This window comes from Cynocephalus volans, chromosome 10, assembly GCF_027409185.1.
Source record: "Cynocephalus volans isolate mCynVol1 chromosome 10, mCynVol1.pri, whole genome shotgun sequence".
Classification (NCBI taxonomy): Eukaryota; Metazoa; Chordata; class Mammalia; order Dermoptera; family Cynocephalidae; genus Cynocephalus; species Cynocephalus volans.
The window spans coordinates 95,660,794-95,677,803 of NC_084469.1; the positions used below are offsets into that span (position 1 = coordinate 95,660,794).

General features: G+C 52.5%; 1 protein-coding gene across 1 annotated transcript in view; it reads left to right on the top strand.

The window, feature by feature from the left end:
- The first annotated feature begins 13,226 nt into the window (after positions 1–13,226).
- The window catches only part of ATCAY (ATCAY kinesin light chain interacting caytaxin), a 35,680-nt gene continuing 31,896 nt past the window's right edge, over positions 13,227–17,010 (top strand). The window contains exon 1 of the mRNA XM_063109963.1: positions 13,227–13,303. Within this exon, the coding sequence (XP_062966033.1) occupies positions 13,227–13,303 (77 nt within the window). The remainder of the gene's footprint in view (positions 13,304–17,010) is intronic.

The following is a 17,010-nucleotide window of genomic DNA, read 5'->3' on the forward strand; positions in this document are numbered from 1 at the left end:
GATAGAATTAGAGGGTGTCAAAGGTCCCTTGCAGCTCTAAGAATGAAAGATTTCTAGGCACACACGAGACATCAGGGAGACAGGGATCTTGCCTGCCCTTTTCATTCCTGGATCCCTGCTATTAAGATCAGTCCCTGTCCTTAGTGTGTGGTTCATGGTGAATACATGCACCCTTGTGAATCACAAGCTGGGAGAAGGGTAGTCTTTCCTTTCTCAGCCTCCATTTCTAGAGGTTTCTGTGGTTGTCATGTAAAGAGAATCAGGATTCAGATGTTCAGCTCTGAATCCAACAAAGACCCCAATTCTCTTTCCTTGGGAGTTCAAGGACAGTTTGTCCATTTGCGTCCCCATAGGGTCTGAGAGCTTTTCCTTGAAAATCCATTCCTGGCCCCACCACTTCCCAGTCTGGGGAATGAACCTGAGGGGACAACCTCAGTCACCTTCCCGTGACTCTCCACATGGAAAACCTGGCACCAGGAAACTGGATGAAGTGGAAAGAGGGACATGATTTCTTTGTTCGCTCCTTCCATGTCTGACGGGTTTGGGGACAGACTGAGATGGAGAGGCCGCAGGCTCGTCCTGCCCACTCCCAACCTGGAGAAGGCTCCCCCCTGCACCCCACCCTCAGCACCACGGGGTCCCCGAGGACCTGGTCTCCCTGGTGGGCCTGTCCTGGGCCATTGGTGGCATTCCTGGGGCCCGTCCCTTGCTGTTCCATCTCTGCCTCCCTGGTAAGAGATGTTTCTTTCCTCTTCCTACAGAAGGAGAGTCCGTGTCAGCAGCTGGACTCCCTGCGGGAACAACTGCAGGTGAGTGGACTCTATGGCATCCCTCATGTGCCCTAGAGAACCTTCCTGTCCCTCTCTCACCACCTGTTTGGCTTTTCTCCCAAAGGCTCAGATTCGGACCAATGCCATCTTAAAGTCCGAAAAGGAAGAGATGGAGAGAGCCCTGGCCGATGCTCGTCAGGAAGCCCGGCAGAAAGCAGGTGTGGATCTGGGCAGCCTTCCTCCCTCAACCTGGTGCCTTGGCAGGCCTTCAGGGGAGTCCTTTGGGTTCCATCTTGACCTCTGTCATTCCAGGAGAATGTCAACATCTGCGGACCTGCCTGGACTCCCGGGAAAAAGAGATCCAACAGCTGCAGGGGAGTCTGACCGCCTTCTCCACAGGGCAGGAGGACGCCGAGAGGGTGAGTCCAGCCACCTGCCCTCACGCTTGCGCCTCCACCCCCAGGGGGAAAAATGGGCTTAGAGAATTAGATAGACCTGGATGTTCACATCCCGGCTGTACGTGATCTTAGCACTTAACCTCTAATACCTTGCATTTCATCTACAAAATGGAGCTAACGATAGTAACTCCCTCCTGTGGTGGTTGTGAGGATTCGATGGATTGTTAGCACGGTGCCTGGTGCCGCACGCAATACAGAGTCAGACCATGGTGATGACAGTCCTAACAATGGCAACGTGACAGGCTATCCCTGGGCCTCCGTCGGCCAGCTGTCAATCAGATCTCTTTCCCTGCCTCTTCCACCCTTACTGAGGTCTTGGGAAAAGCAACTGAGAACATGGGCTTGGAAATGCCTTGAAAAAGGTGTCAAGTGTGATTCAGGGGGAGGAAAGGTCACCGCTGAACGGTTGCTGTAGGTGTCGGTGTTCGTGTGCCCCGACTCCATCTTCTCCCTGCCGAATCCTGACTTTGCCTTTCTGTATTTGCAGTCCTACCGCAACCTCAAGAGCGAGCGAGATGCCCTCTTCCTTCAGCTGGAGGACAACAAGTAGGAGGGGGACGGTGGGTGGCAGGTCTGGGGGGTCCTCGGCACGGGTGATGTGGTGGGAGGTGGGAGGGTAGAGGTGAGCACGATGAGGGCGACGCACAGGTTTGGACACGTGCAGAGCCTAGCTGTGGCCCCAGCTGTGCCAGTGACTCGTGTGTGGCCTCAGGCAATTCATGTCCTCTCTGTGGACAGGCACTTGAGAGTCCAGGTGTCCCCTTCCCATGCCATAGTCCTCTGGTTGTGTGGCAAAGTCAGTGCATTGATGGCAAAAGTCGTCCTTTCTGTTCCTCGTTCTTTACATTCTCCACCACCTCTGGCCACAGGAACAACTATGAAGTCCTCAAGGCCCAGCAGGCCCAGCTGAAGGGCAAGATTCGCGTCCTTGAAATGGAGAAGGCGGCCTTACAGGTCCAGGCGAAAACGCTCGCAACATCCAAGCTCCTGCCAAACCAAGTGAGTGGCTGCAGCCCAGGGGGTTGGTTTTATGGTTGTGGGGTAGAGAGGAAGGTGGCAGCCTGTCCCTCCTGCAGCCACTCCTTACACGGCTTATGCCCCTGTGCTCTGGGCAGGTGCACACTTCAAGCTGAGCTGCAGGCTCGCGTCATCGGGCTGGCGTGTCACCCATTCTGCCTGCGTGTCCTCCGCACTCACCCCCTGGGCCTTTGTTCCCCCACCTCTAAAATGGGGTGCTGGAGACCTCACACGAAATGGTACAGGGAGGGCCCCCTGTGTGCCTGTGCCGTGCCCCTTCCCTGTGCCGTGGGTCTCCGGCTGCATCAGGTGGCCACCGACTGCTTCTCTCCATCCAGACCAATTAGAACATGGAGGTCCCCAGTGCACTGCATTCAGGGCAGCACGTGAAGATGGAGCTGGCTGAGAAGTTGGGCCAGCTTCGTGAGAAGCTGGGAGACCTAAAGGAGATGGGAATCGCTGCCCCATTCAGGAAGGGCTAGGAGACAGGCACCAGCCTCTGAGGGGGGTTCCAGAGCCAGCACAGAGGCAGCTCCAGCCTGGGGGACAGGTGACCCCAGTCATGCACTGCAGTCCTCTGACTATTCATTGCTCCCTTCCTTCTGACCACACAGCTGCCGCAGAACATACAGAAATGCCAGGAGAACCAAGGCTTCAGCAACAATCTCTGCTTTCCATTGTTTTATCGAGCAGAAAAGTATTGTGACAGTAACATCATGGACATCTGAGATGTGGGGCCCAGGGCTCTGCCCCCTCCCAGTTCCTGCTACCCTGTCCTTGCCACCATGTCTCTGCCACCCTCTTCCTTCCACCCTGTCCCTGCCACCCTGTCTCTGCCACCCTGTCCCTGCCACTCCTTCCCAGTCACCCTTTTATCATGTTAAGACCCCTGTTCTTTAAAAAAAAAAACGAAAAATCCAAAAAAAACAAAAAAAGGAAAAAAGGAAAAAAAAAACTTAAAAAAGGAAAAAAACAAAAAAAAGAAGACAGCACCCAGAAAACACTGAAAAGAAGAAGACGATGCCCTGAAAATACTCAAAAGAAGACAACATCCAGAGAACACCCAAAAAAAGACAACACCCGGAGAACATCCTAAAGATGATAGCACCCAGAAAACCCCCAAAAGAAGAAAACACCGAGAAAACACCGAAAAGAAGAGAACACCCAAAAGACGATGACATGCAGAAAATACTCGAAAGAAGATATCCAGAAAACACCAAAAAGAAGAAAACACACAACCCAGAAAAAAAAACACACAGAAGAAAACACCCCCCAAAAAGGAAGAAAACCTTTACAAAAAGAATAAAACCCAAACATAAAGAAAAACTGCCCAAAAGAAGAAAAAAACAAAACCCAAAAGAAGACAACCCCAACAAAAAGAAGAGAACCCCAACAGAAAGAAGAAAAATCCCCCCAAAATAAGAAAACCCCAACAAAAAGCAGAAACCACCCCACATGAAGGAAACCCCAACAAAAATAAAACCCCACTGATAAGAAGATAACCTCTCAGAAAAGAAACCGCCCAAAAGAAAACTGGAAAAGTAGAACCCCCCCAGAAGAAGAAAACAGCAACAAAGCGAAAAAAACCCACAATAAAAGAAGAATCCCACAAGAAGAAAAACCCCAGTAAAAAGAAGAAAGTGCCAGCAATAGGAAGCCCCAAAGAAGAAATTCCCAATGAAAAGAACAAAACCCTAACAAAAAGAAGAAACACCCCCCACAAAAAAGAAAAGTCTCTACAAAGAAGAAAAACCTCTGAAAAGAAGAAAAACTTCCAGAAAAGAAAACCTCAACAAAAAGAAGAAACCATGCACCCCAAAAAGAGAACCCCCAAAGAAGGAAATCCTAACAAAAAGAAAAACCCCGTAAAAGAAAAAAACACCCAAATAGAAAAAACTCCAATAGAAAGAAGAAAACCCCCCAGGAAAACAAGAAAACCCCCCAAAAAGCCCCAAAAGGAGAAACCCCCAAAGACGAAAACCCCAACAAAAGGAAAACTCCAAAAGAGAACCCCCCAAAAAGAAAACCCCCCAAAAGAAGAAAACCAAACACTCCCCGAGAAGTAAACTCCCACAAAAAGAAAAACCCTGCAAAAAAAAAATCCACACAGAAGAAAACCCTAACAATAAATAAATAAATAAATAAAAATCCAAAAGAAGAAACCCCCTAAAAAATGTACAAAAATGTACAGAAATATACAAAAATCAAAAAATGCAAAACAGACAAACAACAGCAACAACAACAAAAAAATAAAAAACAGGAAAAATACTAAAAGAGAGAAAAAGAAAAAAAAAAAAAACCATAAAAGAAAAACCAAAAATAAATATGTAAGAAAACAAAAAGAAAAAAGAAAGAAAGAAAGAAAGCAGCAGGGTGCCCTCACCAGTAGTCCAGCCTCAGGGACCCATAGGGGAAGACCAGTAGAATTGGTCCCTTGGGCAGGCCAGTCAGGGGGCCCCTTAATGCTGGGGCAGGCCAAGGAAGCACTTGGGGCAGGCCTGGCAGGCCCTTAGCGGAAGGGGGCCCTTAGCAGTGGGGGGGTCCTGAATAGTAGGTCGGGCCATGGAGGCCCTGAGTGACAAGTAGGCTAGAACAGGGGCCCATAGTGCCAGGCCAGGGGGCCCCTAGGTGGCCAGACCAGGCCAAGGAAGCACTTGGGGCAGGCCTGGCAGGCTCTTAGCAGAAGGGGGCCGTTAGCACCAATCAAGCCAAGGGGGCCCTGAGGTAGGCCATTCGAGGGGAGTCCTTAGTGGAAAGGCAGTCCAGAGAGTTGGCTGGGGGGGGGGGGAGGCACTTAGCAATGTTTTATCATTTATACTTGGCCAGAAAATTTTCTTTTTCATTCAAGTATCAAACTTATTCATAAAATATCTATTTTAATAATTATCCTTATTTTTGTAGTTTCTTCAGAATCTACTTTACGTTTTTCTCCACTCCCACATTTGTGTATTTTTATTTGAGTCATATTTATTTAATTAAAATAAAGACTGAAAGTGAATACATGGTTTTTGTTTGATTTTTATTTTTCAGATAAACAGCTTTCAGATTTATTAGTCTGTCAATTCTGTCATTTCCCCTCTCTGGATCATTTGATTTCATTTTTCTGTGTGTGTTCAGTATATCCATTCTCCTGTGAATCTTAGGTTTGTCGTGATTTTCTTATGATGAATAAGTAGTTCTAGAATAGTTTGATATTTATTATGTAATCATGACATATACGGGTGGGAATTTGCTTTAGAAAAGAAATTTGACTTTATCTCCTTCGTTTCAGCAATTTAACTACGATGGACTTTAGTATGATTTTTTCTTTTCTTTTTTATTCCCAGTTGGGGTTTGGTTCTTCAATCTGTGGATTGACGTATTGTACCCATTTTGGAAACCCTCAGGCATTCCACCTTCAGGGATGGCTTCTGCCCCCTTCTCTCTCCCTTCTCTGTCCCCTACTGAGTCCAATTACACACACACAGTTGTATTGAGGCTCGTCCATCTCTGCTTCTCCTGTCTTCCTCAGGGAAGGCCCATCAGGGATTTGGATGAACATTCCAGTAGGTCGCTGGTCAAGCATGAAAGACTGTGGCAAATCCACTCGTGACCTTTGGAGGTCTCAGCTTGCGGCTTCAGCGCCCACGCCCTGCAGCTTTCAAATGTGGCAAAAATCTTGAGGGACCAATCAGCAGGCCTGTCCCTCTGGGGAAACATTATCTCCCAGGCGCTTTGAGACTCAGGCAGATTTTACTCTGACTTTTAGGAACCCTTTGCCCGGCTCCTCAATCCTCCATTCATCCCCAGAACACAGACGATGTCCTGTGGAAAACACCGACCGTGTCGGTGCTTCTCGATTTGTGTGATTTCTCACCCCAGCACCAGTCCTGAGGGACCAATCAATACTTCCCCGGTTTCTCTGTCCCCTGCATGGGCCAAGTGTGATCATCTCTGTCCCCCACGTGGGCCAAGTGTGAACATCTCTGTCCCCCACTTGGGCCAAGTGTGATCATCTCTGTCCCCCACGTGGGCCAAGTGTGGTCATCAGTTCCTGCTGAGAATCAGCAAAAACCCTGCTCTAGGAGCGTCCCTTTATGAAATTCCAATTCATCTCTTTGTTGCTTCCACAAACTTGTCATGCCCTCAAAAGCAGGATTTTTGTAGTTTATCTGGCTCTTTCCTAGTCATTGTGTTGAGAGCTTCGAGCTGCCCCAACGACTATATCCTAATGAGAAGCTGAATTGTGGCACATTTGTTTTTTAGCAGTTTTATTGAGATATAATTTACATGCCATAAAATTGACCCATTTAAAGTGTGTGATTCGATGGACACATGCAAAAGAAATAAACCGGCCTCCTACCTCACATCATATGCAGAAATTACCTGCAAAGAATCCGAAGCCTAATGTAAGAATAAAACTACAAAACGCTGAGAAGAAAATTAGAGGTAAATTTTCATGACCTTCAGGGAGACAATAGTTTTTTAAATATGCCACCAAAAGCACAAACAAAAAAAGAAAAATAGGTGAATTGGACTTCACCCAAATAAGAAAAATAATGAAAAACAAAGCCTTGGAACTTCGAAGGACACCATCAAGAAAGCAAAGAGGCTATTGTGGCTTTGAAGACGGAGGAAAGGGCCACGAGCCGAGGATCGTGGGAGCCCCAGAAGCTGGAAAAGGAAGACAGGGTCCTCCCCTGGGGTCTCCAGGAAGGACCCCAGCTCTGCTCACACCCAGATTTGAGCACAGTGAGAACTCTAAGATAACAAGCATGTTGTTTTAAGCTACTAAGTTTGTGGTCATTTGTTACAGCAACGAAAGGTAACTAACTCCTCAGGGAACGTGAGCCGTTCATTTGCTGATCTGACAGGTATTTACTGAGCACCTACTGTGCACAGGGCCCCACGCTGTACTGCTCTAGTCGTGCTTTCTCTCACCCCTTCTTAATTCCAGTGAGGTTTAAAAACAGACAAGTTATCCCCCCAAAATCACTGAAAGTTGGGTCTCAAAAAGACGTTTGTACACGTGTGTTCACAGCAGCATGATTCACGGCAGCCAAAAGGTGGAAACAGCCCAGTGTCCATCGATGGACATATCAATGAACACGACGTGCTCCATCCACACAGTGGAATACGATTCAGCCTTAAAAAGGAAGGAAATCCTGGCACGTGCTACAGTGTGGATGGACCCTGAGGACATTGTGCTCAGGGACATAAGCCAGTCACACAGCGACAAACACTGTGTGATCCACTCACAGGAGGTCCCTAGAGTTGTCAGATCCACAGAGACAGAAAGTAGAGTGGGGGGTGCCAGGGCCTGGGGAGGGGTCAGGGGGGTGGGTGTTTAATGGGGACAGAGTTTCAATTTGGGGAAATGAGAAAGTTCGGGAGATGATGGTGGTGACGGCTGCACGGCCACGTGAATGCGCTTCATGCCGCTGAGCTGTGCACTAAACATGGTTAAAATGGTGAATTTCATGGTGTGTATATTTTACTATAATTAAGAACAAAACAAAAGGAAAACAGACAGGGGTCCAAGCTTGGGTCGCGCACAGTAGCTCCTTGGCGGTGGCTGCAGCACCAGGGATGGCTCCCCAGGCCCCGTCACAGCAGGAGCAGCTGCCACCTGCACACGGCGACCCCGGACCCAGGCAGGCCTGTCTGTCCAGGACGTCTTCTACTCCTCCTACACCCACCCAGCTCCTACTCACCCCCTGGGGCCTAACTCCTGCTCTCACGCCCCTGCCCCACACCAGGAAATCTTTCAAGGGCCCCCCACAAGGGTCACCGCTCAACAGTGTCTCTAAATCGGCCCAGTCAACCTAACGGGAGTTCGACGAGAGCAAAGCCTTGTCCACATCGTCTGCCCAGTGCCCAGCGCAGGGACCGGCTGGACCCACACAGTTTACACCAGGGGCTCTTCCGAGAGCTCCACCGCCTCAGACCTGTGCTGAAGGCTCTGGCTCCCGTCTTCCCTGGCAGGGCTTCCTGCCCCTGCCACAGGGCGGGGGCCCTCATGCCTCTGGCTTGGAGGGGACGGGCCCTGACGCCGTGTGAGTGTTGTCTCCTGTCCACGCAGGGAGCCCGCTTCCCTGCGGTCTCCCTGCATGTCCCAAACTTCCCAATGCCAGGGGCTGCCACTGTGTGCCAAGAACCTGTCAGTGGACAAGACTGTCTGAGTCTCTGGAAATTTATATTCTAATAAGGGGGCAGAACATAAATGAAGAAACAAGTAAATAATTTCAAACAATGGAAGTGCTGTGAAGAAAATCAGGTATCTCAGGAAGTGAACTACACAAGGACAGTGTGAGCCAGCAACGCCACTCCCACGATGTGCCCGAGAGAGTTGAAAACGGAGACTCAGACGAGGACTTGCGCACGAATGCTCAGGGCAGCGCGATTCCAGCAGCCGAAAGTGGAAACGACCCAGTGTCCGTCAACAGGTGAATGGACACACAGTGTGGCCCCTCCACACTACGGAACGTTAGTCACCATGAACAGGAACGGGGCTCTGACACATGCTACAACGCAGATGAACCTTGAACACATGACGCTCAGTGACAGATGCCAGGCACAAAAGGCCACATAACGTGTGGTTCTGTTTATATGAAACGTCCAGAACAGGCCAATCCAGAGAGACAGAAAGTGGATTCGTGGTTGCCAGGGGCTGGGAGAGCGGGGGTGGGGAGTGACTGCTGATGGGGGTGGGGTTTCTATTTAGGGTGACAAGAAAGTTCTGGAGCTGGGGGCTTGCTGGTTAGCTCAGTTGGTTAGAGCACCACCTTGTAATACTAAAGTCAAGTGTTCGGATCCTACCAGCCAGCTGCCAAAAAAACCCCCCAGGAAACATTATACTAAACAAAAAGAAAGAATCAGACTGGGCTATGGGATGGAGGGTGATGGGTGGGAGGCAGGTAGGAGGTGACCGGGGAAGGCTCCGCTGAGGAGGGAGCTTCTGAACTGACACCTGAATTAAATGAAGATCTGGGTGAGAGCATTCCTGGCAGAATAAGCAGCACGTGCAAAGGCCCTGTGGTAGGAATGGACTTGACGTGTTCACAGAACAGAGGAAACCAGCACAGGAATTAGGAGTAATTAAGAGGGTCAGGAGGGAGTGAGAAGCCTCCATTCCCACTGGGGGTCATGAGCTCGTTTCCTGGGGCTGCTGTAACAAAGTATCACAAACTGGCTGACTTGAAACAATAAAAATGTGTTTCCTCACAGTCCTGGAGGCCAGAAGTCCAAGATCCAGGTCTCAGCAGGGGCGGTTTCTCCCGGAGTCGCTGAGGGAGAATCCCTCCCGGACCTCTGTCCTGGCTTCCGGGGGCTGCGTCCCTTGACTTGAAGACGCGTCACCCCCACCTCTGCCTCCGTCTTTCGCGAGACTTCCCCTCTCGGGTTTCTTCCCCCTTCCCGTTCCTTCTAAGGATACCTCTGATTGGATTTACGGCCACCCTAATCCAGGATGATCTCTGCTCCACATCCGTAACTTAATTCCATCTGCAAAGAGCCTTTTCCCAAGTAAGTTCACATTCACATGTTGTGGGGTTGGGACATGACTATGTCTTGTGGGGGGGCACCATCCAGCCCGCTCTAGGGCCTCAAAATCTAAACAGGAGCAATAGCAGGAAACATTCATGGAGCCTTTCCTATGCTCCAGCCCCGTGCTTAGCACTCTCTGCACTATCTCAGGAAGTCCTGAAAGGTCAGTGCCGTAACGTGTCCATTTCACAGATGAGGAAACTGAGGCCCGGCAGACAAGGTCCCTCATCCCGTGAGTCCCCCAGCTAGTGAGTGGCTGGGCTAATGGGTCCCGACCCACTGCCAGTCTCGCCGCAGAGGCTGACTCTCACCCCTGCACCATTCCACGGTCGTCTCCAACCCCTCCAGGTCGGGCCACGGCAGCGCGCACCTCCAGGGGGCGCCCTTCCCACCGAGGCGCACAGCGAGTGTGTCCGAGACGCTCCCGCCTCCCCGGCACCCAGCCCGGGTCAGGGCACATTCCCTGTCAATGGCGGGTGGCCGTCGACTGCCCCCATAAGACGGGGTCCTGAGGACATTTCTTTGCCTGCGAGGACCGCGTAGGGGACACCCCCTCCCCCGCTCTCTGAAAGCAGCGCCGGGAAGACCTTCCCCGCCCCCCACCCCCGTCCTCTAAGGAACGAGCCCGTCGCCGCCGTGTGTTTACACATTTGTCCCTTGCTCTGTCTTTAAATCTGCGCTGCGCCGTCACGAAGTCGTCTCTGCACCTGCCCCTGGAGTGGCTCGTGCAGCTCGTCTCTCTCAGCCAATGGGCGGGAGCGGATTCTGCAGGGGGTTGTCCCTTTCGCTGAGGCGGGTCCCCACCCACCCCTGCACACAAAAGCCCCATCACTAACTGTCCGCAGGAAGCCGAGCCTGTGCCAGCTGCGCGCAGCAGCGAGGACCGGGGACGCAGCCGCAGCCGGGCCCGGGACCCAGCGCCACCCGGAGGGCTGGACCGGAGACCCGTGCGCGCTGCCGCGGCGCCGGCGACCTTCCTCGGATGCAGAGCCCGCCGCCGCCGGCGTCCTCCTCCGGGGCTCTGCAGGCCTGGGGACCGCCGGGGATGCCCGGCTGCACCCGGGCAGGGCTCGCCTGTGTTCGCCGGTGACGAGAACAGGCCTCCGCGGAGGTGAGTGGCCGCCCTCTGTCCCAGCCCTCGGGGGTTTGCCGGAGGCATCGGCCGCTCGCAGACCCCTTTCCTGTCCGGCACACGGGCGGTGGGAGCGGAAAAGCACCGTCTGGCGACTCCCGCCGCCGTGTCGCCGATGCCGAGGACAAGCACCCGTGCGCCCCCGCGCCGTCCCCCGGGAAGGCGGAGATTTGCACCGTTTTCTGGGCGCTCTTAGAGCTCAGGAGGCTCCAAACCTCAGCCTCCCCCGGGACGCTTCCTGGGAGGCTGCGGGAGCCCCGCGCCGCCTCTGGGCTCTGCCGATTTGTGACACCCGGAGGGACGGGGAAGCCGCCAGCAGGGATGGGAAGGAAGGTCGTGGAGACGTGCGGATGAGGCGGGCCCGTGGGGTGGGGAGCAAGGGAGGAGGCGACGACACGGATCCCTCCTGCTCGTCTGAGCTCCTCTGCGTGTGCGGACAAGGTCACACCATGCCTCAGAGGAGCACTTGTCAGCTGTCCCTCGCGGTCACTCTCTGCCGTCTTTGCCGTCCCCAAATGTGCAGCCAGGATCTGAGTGCGGGAGTGGACCGGGCCCACAGGGGACCCGCCACACCCCACAGTTGGAGGATCGGGGGCTCCAGCATCTCCGCTATGGGTCCCCCCACCCCAGGGCGGGGGAGAGTGTTCCTGGGGGCTGAGGCCACACCCAACTCAGGATAAAGACGACAGAGGCAAAGACCACTCCCTGCAGAGGGAAATGGATTCCACACTGAGAGCTGTCCCTGGCAGCCAAGGTCTGGGGCGTTGCGTGGCCCTTGACATCAGGAAGGATTTCTTTTTCCATCCTGTCTCACTGTCCCTCCGCCATGAATGAATGACGACATTCAGAAACGCCCTGAGCAGGGGAGGGTCTAGTTTCTGCGTCCCCCCTCCCTTCCGGCCTGGCTACCTGGTTCAGGCTTCCTCTGGGTCCTCCCTGCCTCCAGAGCCACAATCCCAAATGCAGACCCTCCATCTACGGGGCTGTGGTCAAGGGCGGGCTTTGTCATGAGAAGGGTGTGGGGCTGGGGGTCGGGAGGCCTAAGATGCTGAAAAGTGGGGACAACCACACAGGAGCTACTGGGAGGACAGAAGCGTTAAGTACATGAGGCTCCTTAGTGACTGCCGAGCAGGGGCCTGAAATCCTTTCACAGACGTGTGAATGTCCAGGGAACCGGCTGTTTCATCTGAAACAGGGTTTCTCAACCTTGGATCTGTGGACGTTTGGGGCACGATCATTCTTCATTGGGGAGGGGGCCGTCCTGGGCATTGGGGGGTGCTGAGCAGCATCCCTGCCCCCACCCAGGAGACTCCCTGTCCCCTCCCCCATTGTGACAACCAAAAATGCTTCCAGACGTTGACAAATGTCTGTTGGCAGAACGGCCCCCAGTTGCAAACCATGGGTTTCAAAGCACAAAACAAGTGGTTTTGGTTAAGTCATCAGATCCTAGAACTTTATGCTCGGAAGGTATGGTAGAGGTCATCTCTAATTCAACTCTCATTTACAGACAGGGAAACTGAGACCCGGACAGGGGAAGGGTCTGGGAGTCTGCCGTGCCCCAGGGTAGACACAAATTCAGTCTCACTGGCAGCTCTGGGCCTTGCCCCACATACCCCAGCCCCACTGCAGAGCGCTGCTCACTAGCCTGCCCTGCCTCTTTTGGGCTCCTCAGAACAATAAAAAATAAGACTGGAATTTCGTGGTTCTTAATATTTGTGATCTGACTTCAGACCCCAGTCTCTGTCCACACTGCCTTTGTTAGCCCTGGGGTCAGCAGGTTGCCAAAACTTGCTGCTTTGTATGACAGAGGGGCAGGGCAGGTGGCCTGAAGGAGATAGAGGTGGGTTGGATTGCCCAGGTCCTCTTTGAAAGCGTTGAGCTGAAGTATATCCGTCACTCACACTTTAGTATGAATCACTTTGGCTTTATTGCTTCCCAGTCGAGGTCCAAAGGAAGGAAGGGAGGAGGAGTCATGGCTCCTCCTGGAGAGGGTGGGTTTCAGAGCTTTCAAGGGAGGGGGGCTCAGAGCTAGAGGCTCAGCCCCTCACCTGGGTTCCAGCTCGACTCACCTGGTGTCCTCAGCTCTCTACGCCTCTGTTTCCTCATGTCAAATGGGGAAGCTTTCCGGGGCTGGGCTGTCGTATTGAATCCCCTAAGACAGTGGACGTGAGAGCTCTTTGCAGATGGATCTCTGAAGTGCTGCACGTGCGCGTGCACGCGTGTGGGGGGCTGTCATGATTACTGTCCAGTAAAACCCATTCCTCCCTCTGCGGCTCCTCTTCAGGGCTCATCCCTGCCTCAAGCCGGTGCCTCTTCCCAGCTCCCATGGGGACCACTGAAGCCACGCTCCGGATGGAAAACGTGGATGTGAAGGAAGAATGGCAGGACGAGGATCTTCCCAGGTAGGACTTCCCCGGTTCCCAAGGGAGCCGTGGAGGGAGCGGCCCGGAGTCACCCTCAGGGGGAGCCCAGGAGATGCTGCCAGTCGGTGTCCCTAAGTGGAACTTGTCAGGGGCGCTTTGCGGGCTGAGACCGTCCGTGTCGGTGCGTCTGTCCTCTCTGTGACCTCACAGCGGATAAGTCCAGGCCAGACACGTGCTGAGTATTTGCTATATTATTTAAGATAAATTCATGCCCCGCCCCCGAGCTCCAAAAGAGCCCCACCCCACACTCTTCTAAGAATTCTGCACCTTCTTCTAAAACCGTCTCCCTGACATCATCGTATTCTTACCTGGGTTCCTATGAATGCAGGTGATCGTGTATTTTTACCTGCAGCAGGCAGAGGAACCATGTGCTACCCCTGCTCAAAACCCCTCGGACAAATGCTCATCCCATGGAAAACCCGGGGTCCAGCCTCCCCCTGCATCCTCATCCTGGTCTGCATTACTCTCTGTCCCGGTCACACCCCTCTAGCTACAGTGGATCCTTCCTGTTTCTTCTCCTTGACTGGCTGACTCTCACCTTCAGAACTCGCCCTGGCTGTTCCCTTGGCCTAGAATGCCATTCCCAGCTGCTCCGCTTTCCTCACCTCCTTCAGGTCTCTGCCCCCAGGCCACCTCCTCAGGGACAGCCTCCCCACCCCTGTCATTACCCTGATTTCCTAAATTGCTTCCTTCCTCAGTAATGGCTGAATCATGCACCCCCTCAAAGATATCCACGTCCTAACGCCTGGAACCTGCAACTGTTATGTTACGTGGCAAAGGCACCTTGAAAATATGATTAAGGGTCTTGAAGTGAAGAGATTATCCTGGACGATCCTGGTGGGCCCTAAATGTCATCCCAATTGTCCTTGTAAGAGGGGGCAGGAGAGGGCCGGCCTGTGGCTCACTCGGGAGAGAGTGGTGCTGACAACACCAAGTCAAGGGTTAAGATCCCCTTACCAGTCATCTTTATATGGGATTTTTTAAGAAAGAAAAAGGAAAAAGAGGGGGCAGGAGGGTCAGAGGCAGAGAATGGAAGACGCTGCACTGGTGGCTTTGCAGACAGAGGAAGGGGCCACACACCAAGGTCTGTGGGCACTTCTAGAAGCTGGGAAAGGAGGACACGGGTCCTCCCCTGGATCCTCCAAGAGGGACCAGCCCTGCCCATGGCTTGAGTTTAGTCCAGTGAAACTGACTTCAGACTTAAACTTCTGGCCTCTAGGTTTATAAGAAAATAAGTGTGTGTTGTTTTAAGGCACTAAGTTCATGGTGATTTGTTTCAGCAGCCACAGGAGACTCATACACCATCAAATACGAGGGGACTTCACAAATTTCATGGAAAAGTAAAACTGAAAGATAATATGACCCGTTCCACGTAGATTTTTTTGTTTTTGTTTTTGTTTGGCTGGCCAGTACGGGGATAGAACCCTTGCCCTCGGGGTTATCAGCACCACACTCTAACAAGTGAGCTCACCGGCTGGCCCTTCCAGGAACTTTGCGAAGACCCCTCGTATGCTGAACACTGTGCGTGGTCAGTTTGTCTACACGGTCTCCCCACTCAGTGGAAACCCCCGAGAGCAGAATCTTTGTTCTGATCACTGCTCTATCCCAGCCTGAGGGTAGGGCCTGGCATACAGTCGGCGCTCAACAGACATGGGTGAATGGGGGATGCTCCCTGGTAGGAATACAGGCTCGTGTGGGAAGGGAGCGGTGCACATTGCTTGCTGGGCTGTGTGATTCTGGTCCGTTGGCTGGAGACAGCTGTCCCTCTGTCTCCCCTCCAGTGCAAGAGTTCAAGAGTTCGTCACATAAACTGGTGTGCTCAGTGGGTCGGAGCGCAGTGCTGTGACACCAAGGCTAAGGGTTCGGATCCCCGCACCAGCCAGCTGCCAAAAAAATAAAATGAAACCGGCTGATGCAAGAGGTCTCAAGCTTCCTGTCCATTCATGTCCAAGCAGAAGCGGGGTTCTGAGGGAGGCACCCCCACATCTGAGGATGTCCGTCCTCTCCTGAGCCAGTCATTCCCAGGCGTCTAATTCCTGAGCGCCCATGTGTGTTTCTTTACAGCGAGTGGTGCCGTGGTGTTCTCAGAATAGCTGAATTCTGTCCTCTGCCTGGTACTGTGGTCTGTGGGAGTTTATATTCATGGTCTGCAAGTCTTTCTGCAGAGAGGTGGCCAGTGAGTCGGCGCCCGGCTCCTTTCTGTTCACCTTTACAATTTTTGTCTCCTTTCCACATTCCCTTCTATAAGTCTTTCTCTCCAACTCAGTATAAATAGTGTTGATACTTGAACATTTAAGAGAGAAGCCATCATGACACACAGACTTGGCCATTGGAGCAAATTAAGGATCGTTTTTTAGCAAAGAACTCGTAGTATAATTAGGAATACTCTGATATAAGCAAGAAATGGGTTTTAAAGTTACTTGCTTCTGGTGTACCCTGAAGAAACTGTACAGGACTCAGTTCCCTCATATGGATCAGCTGAGGTGATCTCTGTGGGCTCACTCTTGTACCAAACACCCAGAGACTGGAGCAGGCTCTGGCCAGTCCTGAGCATCCCTTATGCTCCAGTCCGCATGAACTCTGGCCTCTTCCTGAGCCTGGACTTTGAGAACCTTCGACTTCAATCCCATGTCTCCAGACAGCAAACCCCAAAACGTCCTAGACATAAAAAACTCCCCTGTGACTCAGCACTGACGCATGCTGCACATTCTAATGTTATTTCAAGCAGCACAGCGTAACCCAACCATTAGCTTTGCAATCGGATGACCCTGGTTCAAATCCTAGCACCCCAGCAGGCTTGCTCCATCCCCCGGGGGATTCTTTGGGCATCTTTCTGCCTCCGTTTTCTCATCTGTAAACTAGGAACAATAATCCCCCACATCACAAAGTCATGAGGTTTATGTGAGATGGGCTGAGCAAATGACAGCAGCTGCACCCATCAGCGATCACCCCGGCAATGTTATTATCCGCTTGTATCTCGTCCACTCTGGCTGCTTTTATCCACTCCCCCGCAGAAGGAACAGGACATGAGGGTGTCTTTCCAATGAGGCCTGCCCAGCTGCAGGGGGTCCTCCCCCATTTCAGCGGCTCAGTGTTTGCACGACAGTGGCCTCACCACGCGTCCTGGGGACCATAAGTTGGGTCTTTGTCAAGACGGTGCTGCACCCACAAGGCTTCTGTCTTCCTCGTGTCTGGAAGAAATGAGAGCAGCTCCTCGACGCAGGGCCCAGCTGAGGCTGCACATACACCGCTCTGTCCGCTGCCAGACACTGCACAGTTCTGTTCCTCCCTGCCCAGTGATCCCTTCCCCAGGGGGGACGTCAGAGCCTTGTGCCCACTGCTCTTCCAGAATTTGCCTTTACCTCTGCCCCTCTGCAGACTCTTGCAGAGCCAGAGCTGAGAGCAACCTTAGTTTCTCCACTCATTCATTCCTTCTCATGCTGTGCAACTGTATGCCAGGTGAGATGCTAGGGACACATGGAGACTAAGACAGTCACCGTCATGGGGCACTTACAGTCCCCTTATAAGTTCACAACCCAATGCAAGGTGGCAGCTGGGTTTGTGGCACTTTGAGAGTAGCTGGGTGGAGTGTGACCAGATCGGGGTGGTCAGGAGAGGCTCTGACCCTCACCTGTGAAGGACGAAGAGAGATGAATGCAGGAAGGAGGCTGGGGGTAGAGGCGGAA